This window comes from Aotus nancymaae, unplaced genomic scaffold, assembly GCF_030222135.1.
Source record: "Aotus nancymaae isolate 86718 unplaced genomic scaffold, 86718_ANA_hifiasm-v0.15.2.pri h1tg000014l, whole genome shotgun sequence".
In the NCBI taxonomy this organism is placed as follows: domain Eukaryota; kingdom Metazoa; phylum Chordata; class Mammalia; order Primates; family Aotidae; genus Aotus; species Aotus nancymaae.
In genome coordinates, this window is record NW_026988425.1 from 64,697,961 (window position 1) to 64,712,674 (window position 14,714).

The following is a 14,714-nucleotide window of genomic DNA, read 5'->3' on the forward strand; positions in this document are numbered from 1 at the left end:
CTCTCTCACCACTCCTATTCAATATAGTACTGGAAGTTCTAGCCAGAGCAATCAGGCAAGAAAAAGAAATAAAGGGTATTCGATTAGAAAGGAGGAAGTCAAATTGTCTCTATTTGCAGACGACATGATTGTATATCTAGAAGACCCTATCATCTCAGCTCAAAATCTCCTGAAACTGATAAGCAACTTCAGCAAAGTCTCAGGATACAAAATCAATGTGCAAAAATCACAAGCATTCCTATACACCAATAACAGACTTAAAGAGAGCCAAATCAAGAACGAACTGCCATTCACAATTGCTACAAAGAGAATAAAATACCTAGGAATACAACTAACAAGGAACGTAAAGGACCTCTTCAAGGAGAACTACAAATCACTGCTCAACGAAATAAGAGAGGATACAAACAGATGGAGAAACATTCCATGTTCATGGTTAGGAAGAATCAATATCGTGAAAATGGCCATACTGCCCAAAGTAATTTACAGATTCAACGCTATCCCCATCAAGCTACCAATGACCTTCCTTACAGAACTGGAAAAAACCACCTTAAACTTCATATGGAACCAGAAGAGAGCCCGCATAGCCAAGTCAATTCTAAGCAAAAAGAACAAAGCGGGAGGCATCACACTACCGGACATCAAACTCTACTACAAGGCTACAGTAATCAAAACAGCACGGTACTGGTTCCAAAACAGAGATATAGACCAATGGAACAGAACAGAGGCATCGGAGGCAACACAACATATCTACAACCACCTGATCTTTGACAGACCTGAAAAAAACAAGCAATGGGGAAAGGATTCCCTGTTCAATAAGTGGTGTTGGGAAAACTGGCTAGCCATATGCAGAAAGCAGAAACTGGACCCCTTCCTGACACCTTACACTAAAATTGACTCCAGATGGATTAAAGACTTAAACATAAGACGTAACACCATAAAAACACTAGAAGGAAACCTAGGCAAAACCATTCAGGACATAGGCGTAGGCAAGGACTTTATGACCAAAACACCAAAAGCATTGACAACAAAAGCCAAAATAGACAAATGGGACCTAATCAAACTCCACAGCTTTTGCACAGCAAAAGAAACAGTCAATAGAGTGAATCGGCAACCAACAGAATGGGAAAAAATCTTTGCAGCCTACTCATCTGACAAAGGGCTGATATCCAGAATTTACAATGAACTAAAAAAGATTTACAAGAAAAAAAAAAACAAGCCCATTCAAAAATGGGCGAAGGATATGAACAGATACTTTACAAAAGAAGACATACATGAGGCCAACAAACATATGAAAAAATGCTCATCATCACTGGTCATTAGAGAAATGCAAATCAAAACTACATTGAGATACCATCTCACGCCAGTTAGAATGGCGATCATTAAAAAATCTGGAGAAAACAGATGCTGGAGAGGATGTGGAGAAATAGGAACACTTTTACACTGTTGGTGGGAGTGTAAATTAGTTCAACCACTGTGGAAAACAGTGTGGCGATTCCTGAAGGACCTAGAAATAGAAATTCCATTTGACCCAGCAATCCCATTACTGGGCATATATGCAAAGGATTATAAATCGTTCTACTATAAGGACACATGCACATGAATGTTCACTGCAGCACAGTTTACAATAGCAAAGACCTGGAACCAACCCAAATGCCCATCGATGATAGACTGGACAGGCAAAATGTGGCACATATACACCATGGAATATTATGCAGCCATTAAAAACGAGGAGTTCACATCCTTCGTAGGGACATGGATGAACCTGGAAAACATCATTCTCAGCAAACTGACACAAGAACACAAAATCAAACACCACATGTTCTCACTCATAGGCGGGTGTTGAACAAGGAGAACACATGGACACAGGGAGGGGAGCACTATACACGGGGGTCTGTTGGGGGGAGGGGGGATAGCGGGGGGGCTGGGGAGTTGGGGAGGGATAGCATGGGGAGAAATGCCAGATATAGGTGAAGGGGAGGGAGGCAGCAAATCATACTGCCACGTATGCACCTATGCAACAACCTTGCATGTTTTTCACATGTACCCCAAAACCTAAAATGCAATAAAAAAAAAATAAATAAATAAAATAAATTAAATTTCCAAAAGAAGTTAACAAAGAGAATGGGAAACGGTTATACATGATGAGACAATGACTGAGAATTTTTTAGAATTGATAAAAATATAGGTTTCTAGATTTAAGAAATGCAACCTCAAGTCAAAAAAGTAAAATTATTCCCATCTCTACTAAAAATACAAAAATTGGCCAGGCATGGTGGTGCTTGCCTATAATCCTAGCTACTCGGGAGGCTGAGGCAGGAGAATCCTTTGAATCTGGGAGGTGAATGGTGTGGTAAGCCAAGATCATCACACCATTGCTCTCCAACCTGAGCAACAACAGCAACATCCCCCCCCCCAAAAAAAAAGAAAGAAAATGATGAATGAGAGGATCTCAAAAGTAGCCAGAAAGAAAAGAGAAATTACAAAAAAAAAAAACAACTATACAAATAGGCGTTTTCTCAATAGGAATGATAAAATACAGAAAATAGAATAAAATGTTCAAAATGTTGCAAGTATAAACTATCAACCTGAAATTACATATGTAACAAAACTATCTTTAAAAACTAAGGGCAAAATACAGGTGTGCTGGCATGTGCTTGTAGTCCCAGCTACTCAAGAGGCTGAAGTGGGAGGATCACTTAAGCCCAGGAGTTGGAGGCCAGTCTGGGCAACACAGCAAGATCTTGTCTCAGAAAAAAAAAAAATGGCCAAGTAAAGTAGTTCATGCCTGTAATCCCAGCACTTTGGGAGGCTGAGGCGGGAGGATCACTTGAGGCCAGGAATTAGAGACCAGCCTAGCCAACATAGTGAGACCTCGTCTCTAAAAAAATAAAAAATAAAGGACAAGGGCAAAAAAAAAAGACATTTTTGGACAAACAAAAACAGACAATATATTAGCAACAAATACTAAAGAAACTTTTTAGAACTCACTAAAGGAACTTTTTAGAAGTTTCTTAGAAACTTCTTTTAGAAAGAAGGAAAAACATCCTTTAAAGAAAACTTGAGATGCCGGAAAGAACAGTGAGTAAATAAAATTGGTTAAATTGGGGGTAGGGAGGATTGACTGTTTAAAATAATGTTATATATGTGTTTTAAAGGATAAAACTTTATTATTCGACAAGAGCATATGTGTGTGTATGTGGACTTAGTGTTCTAAAGGATAGTAGAGTGTGACGAGCATTAGAATAAGCTAAATATTCATTTTAGAAGTTAAAGGGCAACAATCTCAAAAATGTAGAGGATATAATCTCCAGACTAGTGGAGGAAAAAGAAAAAAGTAAAAAACAAAAATAAAAACAATCCAAAAATAAAAATCAATCCAAAAGTAAAAAAGAAAAAAAAAATAAGAAAGATGAAAACAATCACAAAATATGACAGAAATAAATCCAACTATATTGGTAATCATGAAATGACAATGTAAATAGAAGAAACTTTTTAGTTAAAAGATAATGATTGTCAGATTGGTTAAAAATACAAAATCCAGATATGTAAATCATATAAACACAGAAGAGTTGAAAATAAATGTATTAAAAACATATTAGGCAGCCAAAAGAAGGCTTGCACAGTTGTATTAATATCAGATAAAACTCTAAAAAACACTCTAAAAAAGCAGTTTTATAGATTATGTGGGTCACTACATAATGACCAAAAACTCACTTTGCCAAGATAATTTTAACCTGGTGCACAACAAAGTAACACAGCTTCACAGTACATGAAATTCTGTCACAAAATTTGTAGTAGAGATGTGTTGAAAAACAAGCCTCTTAAAAAAGAGTGTGGTCTCTAGGGCAAAGTTGTGATAATGAAGGTCACTGAAGAAAAAGATGAATCCTTTATTGAATCCTGGTAGCTTCAGGTGAGAAATGATTTCAGTTTTTCTTTTCTATGTAACTGCACATTACTGTTACCCTTTCAGGCAACACTAAACTTTCTGGGCTTATGGCCATCTGCCTCCCTTATCTAATTTATGTAATAAAGAAACAGATACAGATTATTATTGTACTTCCTAGAAGTGATCTTGAAAAATACAGGCTGAAACTGTTTTTGTTTCCCACATTTTAAAAGAAAAACGAAGATATGTGACACATATTATGCATCGAATATGCAGAAAGAAGTATGGAAAAGTAGCCTGGCAATGAATTTGGACATAGATTTTTAAGATTTCCTTCTATTCGATGTCACCAGAAGCTTTAAAATAAATAGATCCAATAAAGGAAAACTATGAAAGCAAGCTTTGTGTACATATATACTAACGAGACTAAAGAAGGGTGACAGACACAAGTCAGACTAATCTCTAGAACTTGGCAAATATGAAAACTGGAAAATGAATAGATGCCACAGAGATGCAAATACAGAACTGAAAAAGTTAAGAAAGCAGACTTCAGAAAATCTCCATCAGGCCTCAAGAACAGGATTTGAAATATTCATGCAAAAAGCCAAAGGCCTCTACAGCTCAGATGACGCAGCTAAACTAAATTTCAGCTAAAATGGAAGAAGTGCCCATAAGAGACAGACCTGACTGCAAATGTGTCAATGAAATACTCTTTGGATTCAAAAAGAAGGTTCTCCAAAAACAAACAAACCAACAGAAAAGAAACCAACAAACCAACAGAGACAAGCAAAACAGTAACCCAAACCAAAATGTGTCCCATACTTTGTGACATGAAAAATGAGAAATAAAATATTTAATCCAGTAGGGCTCATGAATCCAATTCAGCTCAAGTCATCTGGGTGCTTGATCCTTGGTAGAGAGACTCAAGAAAACTTCCTCTCATGGAACCCAGGGAGTTTCTCCATCAGCCCTGCCCAGTTCCTCAGTGGTTTTCTCTTGAGTCCTATTCATAGTGGATCCTAGTATGTTAACTAGTAAATGTTGATGACTTTCACCCTGTACCTCCCCAACAGATCAGGAGGTTAGTGGAAGAATTTCAGAGACAATGCTTTCACTCAGTGTTTATTTTAGCCAAAGGGAAGTCCAGTACAGAAACAATCAAAAGTTGAAATCTGACTGAAGTAGGAAAGCCCAAGAAGTCCCAAGACTCTACAGAGCACAGTTGAACTGCCCTAACAATAAGAGTATCAACTGCAATGAATTAAAATGTCTCAATTATTTAAATCCAGGAGTTTTTAATGACATTTTAAAAAGTCCTCATTCATCATTTTTGGAAGTTATTTTGAAAACTAACTCATACACAAACTGTATCTCAGGGTAAGTAAACTGTTGATGAATGGAAGCTCTCTCATAAAAATTTCCTAGGTAGCAAATGAAAACAAATGATAGAAATTAAATAGCAATAATATGCAGCTCCGAATGAAATAACTTTAACTTCATAGAGGGGCAACCAAACACTGTGTGCTTCCTGACAAAAGTAAACACTTCCTATGAAGTATTCATGCGAAAAGAAAACGAAAACAAAAAGTCAGTCCTGAATCTGATCAAGCCCTTTTCTCCAACTGCCAGATTCATAGGACATATGGAAGGTAGAGGAGCACGCTGACCACCACCATAAGGATGAAATCAGCAAATCTAGAATGTGGGAAACGCCACAAAAGACCTGTTTTCTTCAATAAATAAACTGTAAGAAACCTTACAAACTAAAAATACTTGAGACATCTCAACACATTGCAAGGTATGAACCTTATCTGGATCACATTTCAACAAACTAAAATAAAAATAAATTTATAATACATTTGGGAAAATGTGAACATTAATGGAATATTTAATAATATTACAGAATTACTAGTTTTTTAGAATAGTATGATTACATACGTTTTAAAAAATCCTTATCTTTTAGAGGTACATATCAAAATACATATAAAATAACCTGATAATTAAATTAAAAAGTAATCTGGTGAAGGCGTGGAAGTTGATGAAACCACATTAGTAGGGAATTGATAACTGCTGAAGCTGGGTGACAGTATATGGGGGTTTATTCTACTCTCTCTACTTCTGTTTACATTTCTATTAAAAAGGTTTGGAAAGAGTTAAAGGGGTCACATAGCAACCAACTGTATTATAAGAGCCTTTATTAGGATCCTGATTCAACCAAATCATTAAAAAAAAATTTATGAGAGTATCAGGGATATGTGATCACTAACTGGATCTTTCATAATATTTACAACCCTATTTAATTTTTTTCTTTTCTTTCTTTTTTTTTTTTTAAATGGAGTCTTGCTCTGTCACCCAGGCTGGAGGGCAGTAGTGTAATCTCGGCTCACTGCAACCTCCATTTGCCGGGTTCAAGCAATTCTCCTGTCTCAGTCTCCCGAGTAGCTGGGACTACAGGCACGCACCAACATGCCCAGCTAATTTTTTTTTGTATTTTTAGTAGAGACGGGGGTTTCACCATGCTGGCCAGGCTGATCGCGAACTCCTGACCTCGTGATCCGCCCGGCCCTTGGCCTCTCAAAGTGCTAGGATTACAGGCATGAGCCACCGCGCCCCGCCAAAAAGCACCCTTATCTTTTGGAGATCTATATCGAAATATTTACAGATGAAATGATTTACTGCCCGGGACTCCTTCAAATTATCCAAAGCATTGGGATGGGGAAACAGTAATAAAGATAAAATAAAGACTAAGAGCTGAAAATTGTTGAAGCCTGGTGAGGGATAAAGGGGGCTCCTTATACCAAGGTGTTTACATATTCAAATGTTAAAACACTAAGAAAAAAAACAAAACTGTGGCGTTCTAAGTCAGGATACCATTACCTTTGGAGAGAAAGTGGGGCATCTGGAGTGGTAGGAATGCTCTGCTTCCTACACAGGTTTACTTGCTTTGTGATAATTCACCAATATTATGATTTGCACACTTTTCAGTATGTATATTATACTCCAATAAAAAAGTATTTTAAAGAAATCGACTACTTTAATGTAGACAAAGACCCTATGGTAGAGTCTCAGGCACTACAGCGATCACTGAGAAAGCTTTTTGGGCGGAAAAGAAAGTGAGGCTCTCGCCCCATTTCCTCCTCTCCACGGTGGAACGGGCAGCGGACCTGGCTGGCTGCTGCCAGCGCGGAAGGGACGGCGTTCTGACGTTAGCACCGGGGCCCCCGGAACGCAGCATGGGCTCAGGTCCCAGACGGCCGCACTGGTGTCCACCGTGGCCGCGGCGCTGCGAAACTGCCCTCACGCTAGGGCCCTCCCCGAGGGCTCTGGCACGATCAGCCACGAGGACGAAGAGAGGGGGTACCGGAACAGCACGCCCACTCTGAGAGGCCAGAAAGTCTCCCTTGCAGTCCTCCCCGACGGGGCACGGCTCAAGGGCGACAGCACTCTGGCCCATGGAAGCCCACACCCACACGCCGCAGCGTCCCTTGCTGCCTCGCTCTCCAATGGCGATAGGAGCGGCGAATGCCTCATATCGGCCCTCCTCCCTCCCCCAATCAGCGAGCCCGTTCCGAGCACCTCACGGCCCTCCGGCAGGCATCGCCCAATCACAGCGCTCCACATGCAGGGCGCGGCCCTGCGCTCACTCCCTGCCCTTCACCCAAGGGGCGGCAGATTCCCGCAGGGGCCACACTGCCACCTACTGCCCCATCTCCACAGCTGCAGCCACGGGCGCTCTCCCTACCACTCCGCCGACTCCCAGCTCAGGACCAATAGCTTAATCCAAACGCTTAAATAAAAATTAGGGAAAGCGAGTAGTGATGTCGAGTAAAACCGGTAACAATGTCCATTTTGAAAAGAACGGCAACAATTACATTCCAGTACACACGAGGAAAAAGTCTCAAAAGGTCTCTTTACTCCAAGCAGTGTGAGTTCCAAAACCTTATTTCACTTGTCTTATATAGGGTGAAAAACAAGGGGCCTAGGGACTCCTCCGTCCACATAATCCTGAAGCACCTGCATGTCAGAAGGCGAGGCAGGCATTACCATCATCCTTAATTTATAGGCACAGAAACCGAGGGTGTCAGCTGAAAGCCGCAGAACTGGGGCTGACACCCAGAAGTCGTCCTCCCAAGTGCAAACTCCAGCACATCACAAGCAAGGAAGGCACAAAGTGCTGAAAGAATATAGGGCAGCAAACATGGATTCTGACTGGAGAGATTCAGAACATACGAAGATATATATTCTAGGCAAAGGGGACAGCTGCCATGGTGGCAGGCAAGAATTCAGTAAATGATAGTTAGTACTGCTTTTCCAAGAAAATTAGTCTTAACCGAGAAAAGGTAACAGATGCCTCCATGTGATATTTGCGCATTGCTGAGTTTTTGTTTTTTGTTTTTTTCTGAGACGGAGTTTCGTTCTTATTGCCCAGACTGGAGTGCAATGGCGCGAACTCGGCTCACTGCAAACCTCCGCCTAACAGTTGCAAGCAACTCCTGCCTCAGCCTCCCGAGTAGCTGGTTACAGGCATGTGCCACCACGCCCAGCTAATTTTGTATTTTTAGTAGAGTCTGGTTTCTCCATGTTGGTCAGGCTGGTCTTGAACTGCCAACCTCAGTTGATCCGCCTGCCTCGGCCTCCCAAAGTGCTGGGATTACAGGCATGAGCCACCGCGCCCAGCATTGTTTTTGAGGCGGAGTCTGGCTGGAGTGCAATGGCGTGATCTGGGCTCACTGCAACATCCCGGGTTCAAGTGATTCTCCTGCTTCAGCCTCCCAAGTAGCTGGGATTACAGGCGCCCGTCACCACACCCGGCTAATTTTTAGTAGAGACCGGAATTCACCATGTTGGCCAGGCTGGTCTTGAACTCCTGACTTCAAGTGATCGGCCCGCCTTGGCCTCCCAAAGTGTTGGTATTACAGGCGTGAGCCAACATGCGCAACCCCATTGCAGGTTATACTCATTCTTTGGCTAACAGTTACTGCTTACTCAGGTATCCATGACAATGTTCCCTGGATTTGTGTGATTGACTATACCCAACACAAAGACACCAAGCATAGTGACCTCATTTCTTAATCTTCCCTATATACCTAGGAAAGTGCGAATAAGCTTTCCTGGAATTCATCATTCCCTTATCTGTACACTTCACTGTACTTTGCTTATAAATTCATATATGGCACATCAGAACACAGCTTGCTGTATAACTATGAGTCCATGCTGGTCTTATCACTAGAACAGTGGTGCCCTAAAGGTACAGTATTAGCCCTACAGGGCATTTTAGGGTTATGTGGAGGTTTTTCTTAACTGTCACAATGACTGGAAGGCATTACTGGCACTTAATGGGCAGAAGACAGAAAATTCAGATGACCTGCAATACTGAGACTGTCCTGTATGTCAAAACACTGTCTTTTAGTGGGAGCCAGGGCTCTCAGTATGGAAGACGGGAGATACAAATATGGACTGGAGCAAGGCAAGGAGAATCCCATGGGGATGAACTTGGGATTGGTATGAACTCATTATTTGCAAAATACATATAGTATGTGTACATGCATATGTGTACATGTATGTGTTTATGTGTATGTGCATTCATATTTTTCCCAAATCTGTCCATTGAATGGGCCAAGAAGCAAATATTTCACAGTAGCAAAAGGACATCTAGCACCCAGATCTTGTTTTCTAATGCCATTCCTCACCAAAAGTAACCAGAGCTCCTTGGAGAAATGGTTGATTCCAGGGCTAGGCTAGAAAAGGTGCAAAATGAGCCTGAAACACCTTGTTATATGAGAGAAAGTAAGTTATCCAAAAAGAAGGGAGTCGGGGGAAATGGAAACCAGCTTGAAAGGGCTTCTATCAGCCAAGTATGGGATAATTAGACCACCAAAATAATTGAGGGGGGTAATGAATCATTTAAAAAACTCACAAATAGATGATTTAAACATAATGCATGATAATAAACAGATGAGAAAGAAATGAGAGAAAATGAAGGGTTCTTGCTTACAGTAGATACAAAGTGTTAGCTAGTAAATCTGGAGAAATTTTCAGAGTTGGAAAATCACTACTTTGCAGCCATCATAGTAAAGATTGATTCAGGCTAAAGCCATGAATGGATGCTAAATCTAAGAGCATACTTTTGATAAGCAACAGATATTTGCATTGTACTAAAGTGTCTCCCCATGAATATCCTATTAATCAAAAGGGAGAAAACCAGTCTGATTTCTACAGTGGAGAAATCAGACACAGTTGACTCGGTGATCAAAGTTGATATGACCAGTGAAGGCATAAGGTATCAGGTATGTCCACATGTGATACCCTGGCAGGGGCACAACATCACTGAGAGTATTCTGGCTGGGGAAGCATCACAACAATGAGAAAATAGCAGAAAAATCCAAAAGAGGAATATTCTATTAAAAAAAAAAGAGAGAGATTGAATTCTTTAAAAATATATAGGACAATGTTGTAAGAAACAAAGAAAGGATAAGAAACAATTTCAGATTAAAGAAGATTAAACAGACCCGACAACTAAATGTAATAGATGATCCTAGACAGCATCCTGTACTGGAGGAGGAAAAATGCTATCACAGACATTATTGGGTCAATTTCCAAAATTGGGATATGAATAGTAAAGTATTATATTAATGTCAAAATTTCTAAAGTTGGTAACTGTGCTATGATTATACAACAGAATAGTCTTATCTCAGGTAATGTACACTGAAGTATTCAGGATAAAGAGCTATACATTCCATATGCAACAAATGCCCAAATGATTAAAGAAAGTATGTATACGGGGGAAGAAGGAGAGAGAAAGCAAAAACAAATGAATCAAAATGATAACAACAGGTGAACATGAGTAAAAGTAGTGCTATGGTTTGAATATTTGTCTCCATGGAAACTCATGTTGAAATTTAATCCCCAGTGTAACTGGGGATATCGATAGGCCAGTGGATCATGAGGGCTCTGCCCTATGAGTGAATTAATCCATTCATGGACTAATGGGTTAATGGATTAATGGATTATCATAGAAGTGGGACTGGTGGTTTTGTAAGAGGAAGAGAGAGCTGAGCTAGTAGGCTCAGGCCCCTTGCCACGTGATGCCCTGAGCCACCTCAGGACTCTGCAGACTCCTCACCGGCAGGAAGGCTCTCACCAGATGCCACCTCTCAATGTTGGCCTCAGCCTCTCTAACTATACAAAATAAATTTCTTTTCTTAATAAATGATCCAGTTTCAGGTATTCTGTTATAAACAACAGAAAACACACAGGTATAGAGGAGTTATTTGCAGTTTTTGTAAGTTTAAAATTATTTCCCACCAGGTGCAGTGGCTCAAGCCTGTAATTCCAGTACTTTGAGGGGGCTAAGGTGGGCAGATCACCTAAGGCCAGGAGTTCAAGACCAGCCTGGCCAATAGGCAAAACCCCATCTCTATTAAAAATACAAAAATTAGCTGGGCATGGTGGCATGCACCTGTAATCCTAGCTATTCGGGAGGCAGAGGCAAGAGAATTGCTTGAACCCAGGAGGCAGAGGCTGCAGTGAACTGAGATCATGCCACTGCACTCTAGACTGGGTGACAGAGCAGACTCTGTCTTAAAAAAAAAAATTTCTAAATAAAAAGATAAATTTGCCATGCCATTTATGATATAACAATCATGCCACCAAAAAAACAACCTGTTTATAATTAATGGAACTCCATTTTTTCATATAAACAAAGTATTCTTTTCTTACGGAAAATAAACTGAATTTTCCATAAATGGAACTCCATTTTGAGGGAAGGCAGACCTTTGAATGAATCAGAATTTTACTAAGAGTTGTTCATTTTAAAAATAAAATTATGTCATTATGATACTGCTACTCCTGGTATTTGAATTCACCAGTATACCACATCTGGGCCTATCTAGATTTCTTCCATGTCTACAGTGATTCCACATTTATATGCAATTTTTACCTACTTCATTGTTTCTTGCTGTAGTTTTGCCTAGGCATTTGTTTACACATTGAAATACATATTTTTTAAGTTACTTCTCTTTTGTTTCTCCTCTGTATCATGGTGAAGGAGTTACAGTGATTTTTAAAACAGTAAGTATAGATAGATTATATTAACTATGAATTTAGTTTCAAGATGGTAGAGGAAGAGTATGATAAAGCATTTGTTACAAGAAGGCTACCTTGGGTCTCTTATAGAGAAAATCAGACTGTAAGTTTCTCACAGAGAAGCTATGATTACTTATTTCAGATCTTCCACATCTTTGCTTTAGCTGGCCTGTGCACATACACCCATTCCAGAGCTCAAAACCAATTCGCTTGTGCAGTCACGTCATCGGGAAAGAAAAGGATGAGATCTCTGAAAACCCCAATAAGGTGACCATTACAGACAGCAATGTCTCCTGCACTTATGGGAAAAATTCATAAACACAGGGGACTTTATTCTTATGTGACATAAGCCCAAAAAACAGTAAAAGAAATCTGGGGGAATATATTAGATCAGCACTGGAGTTGATCCAAAAATTACATCAGTCTCATAAAACTATCACCAATCTATTTACTTTATTAATGTTCCAATGATGTTATATATACCAAAGGGCAGGCAGAACCGAAAGTCTAAAATATGTACGTTTTTAAAAACTGCACACTGAGTCAGTGATTTCTTTTAGGGCTTGGTATTCTATAAAAGAAAGGCTGTTGTCTGTTTAATATAACATAGGGAACAAGAGAAAAGAAAGTATAATTACAAGCCCAAAGCCTGGGAAGATGTTAATCAACTATCTTCCCTAAATAGTTTCCATGAGATTGTGACATCGCTTTCAAACCTGTCACCTGGCACTGAAATACAGAAGAGTCAAAAAGGGCTCTGAAGACCACAAGAGGAGTTAAGAAAATGAAGAGATTGATAATAAGTCAGAATGAAATATAAAATACGAAATTCTGTAAAACAGGCTGCATGAAAACCATATGGTGAAAATGGACGAAAAACAAAAGAACTGTTTACATATTCTAAGGAGACTAATCATGGAGGCAAAAAAAGAAATATTAGAAATAAACAGGATAAAAATGATTTTGCCATGTTTAAAAGCCTAACTCTTTAAGACTTAAAATGTGCTTATTTGAATTGAATCATTGTAAAAGCAAAATTTCATATATACATAATATACATAAATAATGGAAGGCATATGGAGTGACTGAAAATGACACGTAATAAATAGTCCAATAGGTACCTACCAAGATGGCAATGTTCTTTTTCTCTTGCTTCCCATTTGTGGCTGTCTATATAGGCTGCAGAAAGCAGGCATCTTTTACCTGAAAAAACAGGCAATTATTTCAACATGCATGGCTTTACAACAGGTTCATTTTATATGTTTTATTAAATATATCATTGCTATCCTTTCAACTACTAGATTATATATTTTTAAAAATCTAATACAATACAGCAACCAATATTGCATAGTTCACAATTCAGTTAAGAACAAAATGCATTCAACCCCTAACAAGTATAAGATGCAGAAAAACAGAATTTTCACAACAATTTTTTAAATAAAAATCAACAGGATCTTGCTATAAAGCCCAGGCTGGAGTAAAGGAACTATTCACAGGCACAATCCCACTACTGATCAGCAAAGGAATTTTAATGTGCTCTGTTTCCAACCTGGTTCATCCTTCCTGAAGTAGCCTAGTAGTCCCCTGCTCCTAGAAGGTCAGTCACCATATCAATGCCAAACTTAGTGTGGACACTTGATCAGTATAGTGCACTACAGCCCAGGACTCCTGCACTCAAGCGATCCTCTTGCCTCAGCCTTCCAAGTAGCTAGGACTAAAGATACATACCACTGCGCTATGCCCATAATTTTATGAATAAAAATGCTGATAATTTTGCTCCTATAACTTTAAGACTAGGAACCACTTGTTCCTAGTAAATTATACCCCAGGCAAGCCCTAGAATGCTTTCTTAAAACCAAAAACAGCTGACGGTTGTGTAACTCATTAATTAAATACCTTATAATTATTACGCCTAAAAACATTTTCATCTTAGATCCGCAGGTTTAACTCATGTCACATAAAGCAAAGAGTAGCATCTTACCCAATGACCCTGCAGCCTAGTGGCAAATAAAAGACACTCACTAAGCCAAAGCTGACTAACATACAAGAGAGCATACCAGTATTCCTAGCTCCTGGCATAATGCCTAGCCTTTGGCAGCGTTTAACAAACATGAGCTCAAGAAGTGAATGAGAAAGAATGAATAGTGAGTTCATCAAAATTTAAAACTTGTGCTTCAAAGTACAATCTCAGGAAAGTGAAAGTACTACCCAAAGAATGGGAGCAAATATTTGCAAAACATTTATCCAATACAGGACTTGTATCCAAAATATTTCAGTAACTCTTACAATTCAAAAATAAAAAAGACAAACCAAATAAAAGATGGGTAAAGGATTTAAACAGATATACCTTTAAAATTATATATACAGAGGTGGGGGGATCACTTAAGCTCAAGAGTTCAAGACCAGCCTGGGAAACATGGTAAAAACCCATTTCTACAAAAAATACAAAAATTAGCCAGGTGTGGTGGCATGCACCTGTAGTCCCAGCTACTTGGGAGGCTGAGGCGGGAGAATTGCTTGAGACTGGGAGGTGGAGGTTGCAGTGAGTCAAGATCGTGCCACTGCACCCTAGGCTGGGCAACAGAGTGAGACTGTTTCAAAAATAAAAAAATAAAATAAATAAAAAAATATATATATATGTGTGTGTGTGTGTGTGTGTGTGTATGCACACAAACAGCCAAATCACATGACAGATGCTTAACATAATTTGCCATTAGAGAAATGCAAAACAAAATCACCT

At 39.4% G+C, this 14,714-nt stretch overlaps 1 protein-coding gene across 2 annotated transcripts in view; it reads right to left on the reverse strand.

Moving 5' to 3' along the window:
- Positions 1–14,714, reverse strand: part of MRPS27 (mitochondrial ribosomal protein S27) — a 131,337-nt gene that overhangs the window by 111,710 nt on the left and 4,913 nt on the right. For both annotated transcript variants that reach the window (XM_064376039.1, XM_021673210.2), the window contains exon 2: positions 13,100–13,177. In XM_064376039.1, coding sequence (XP_064232109.1) covers positions 13,100–13,177 — 78 coding nt within the window. The remainder of the gene's footprint in view (positions 1–13,099; positions 13,178–14,714) is intronic.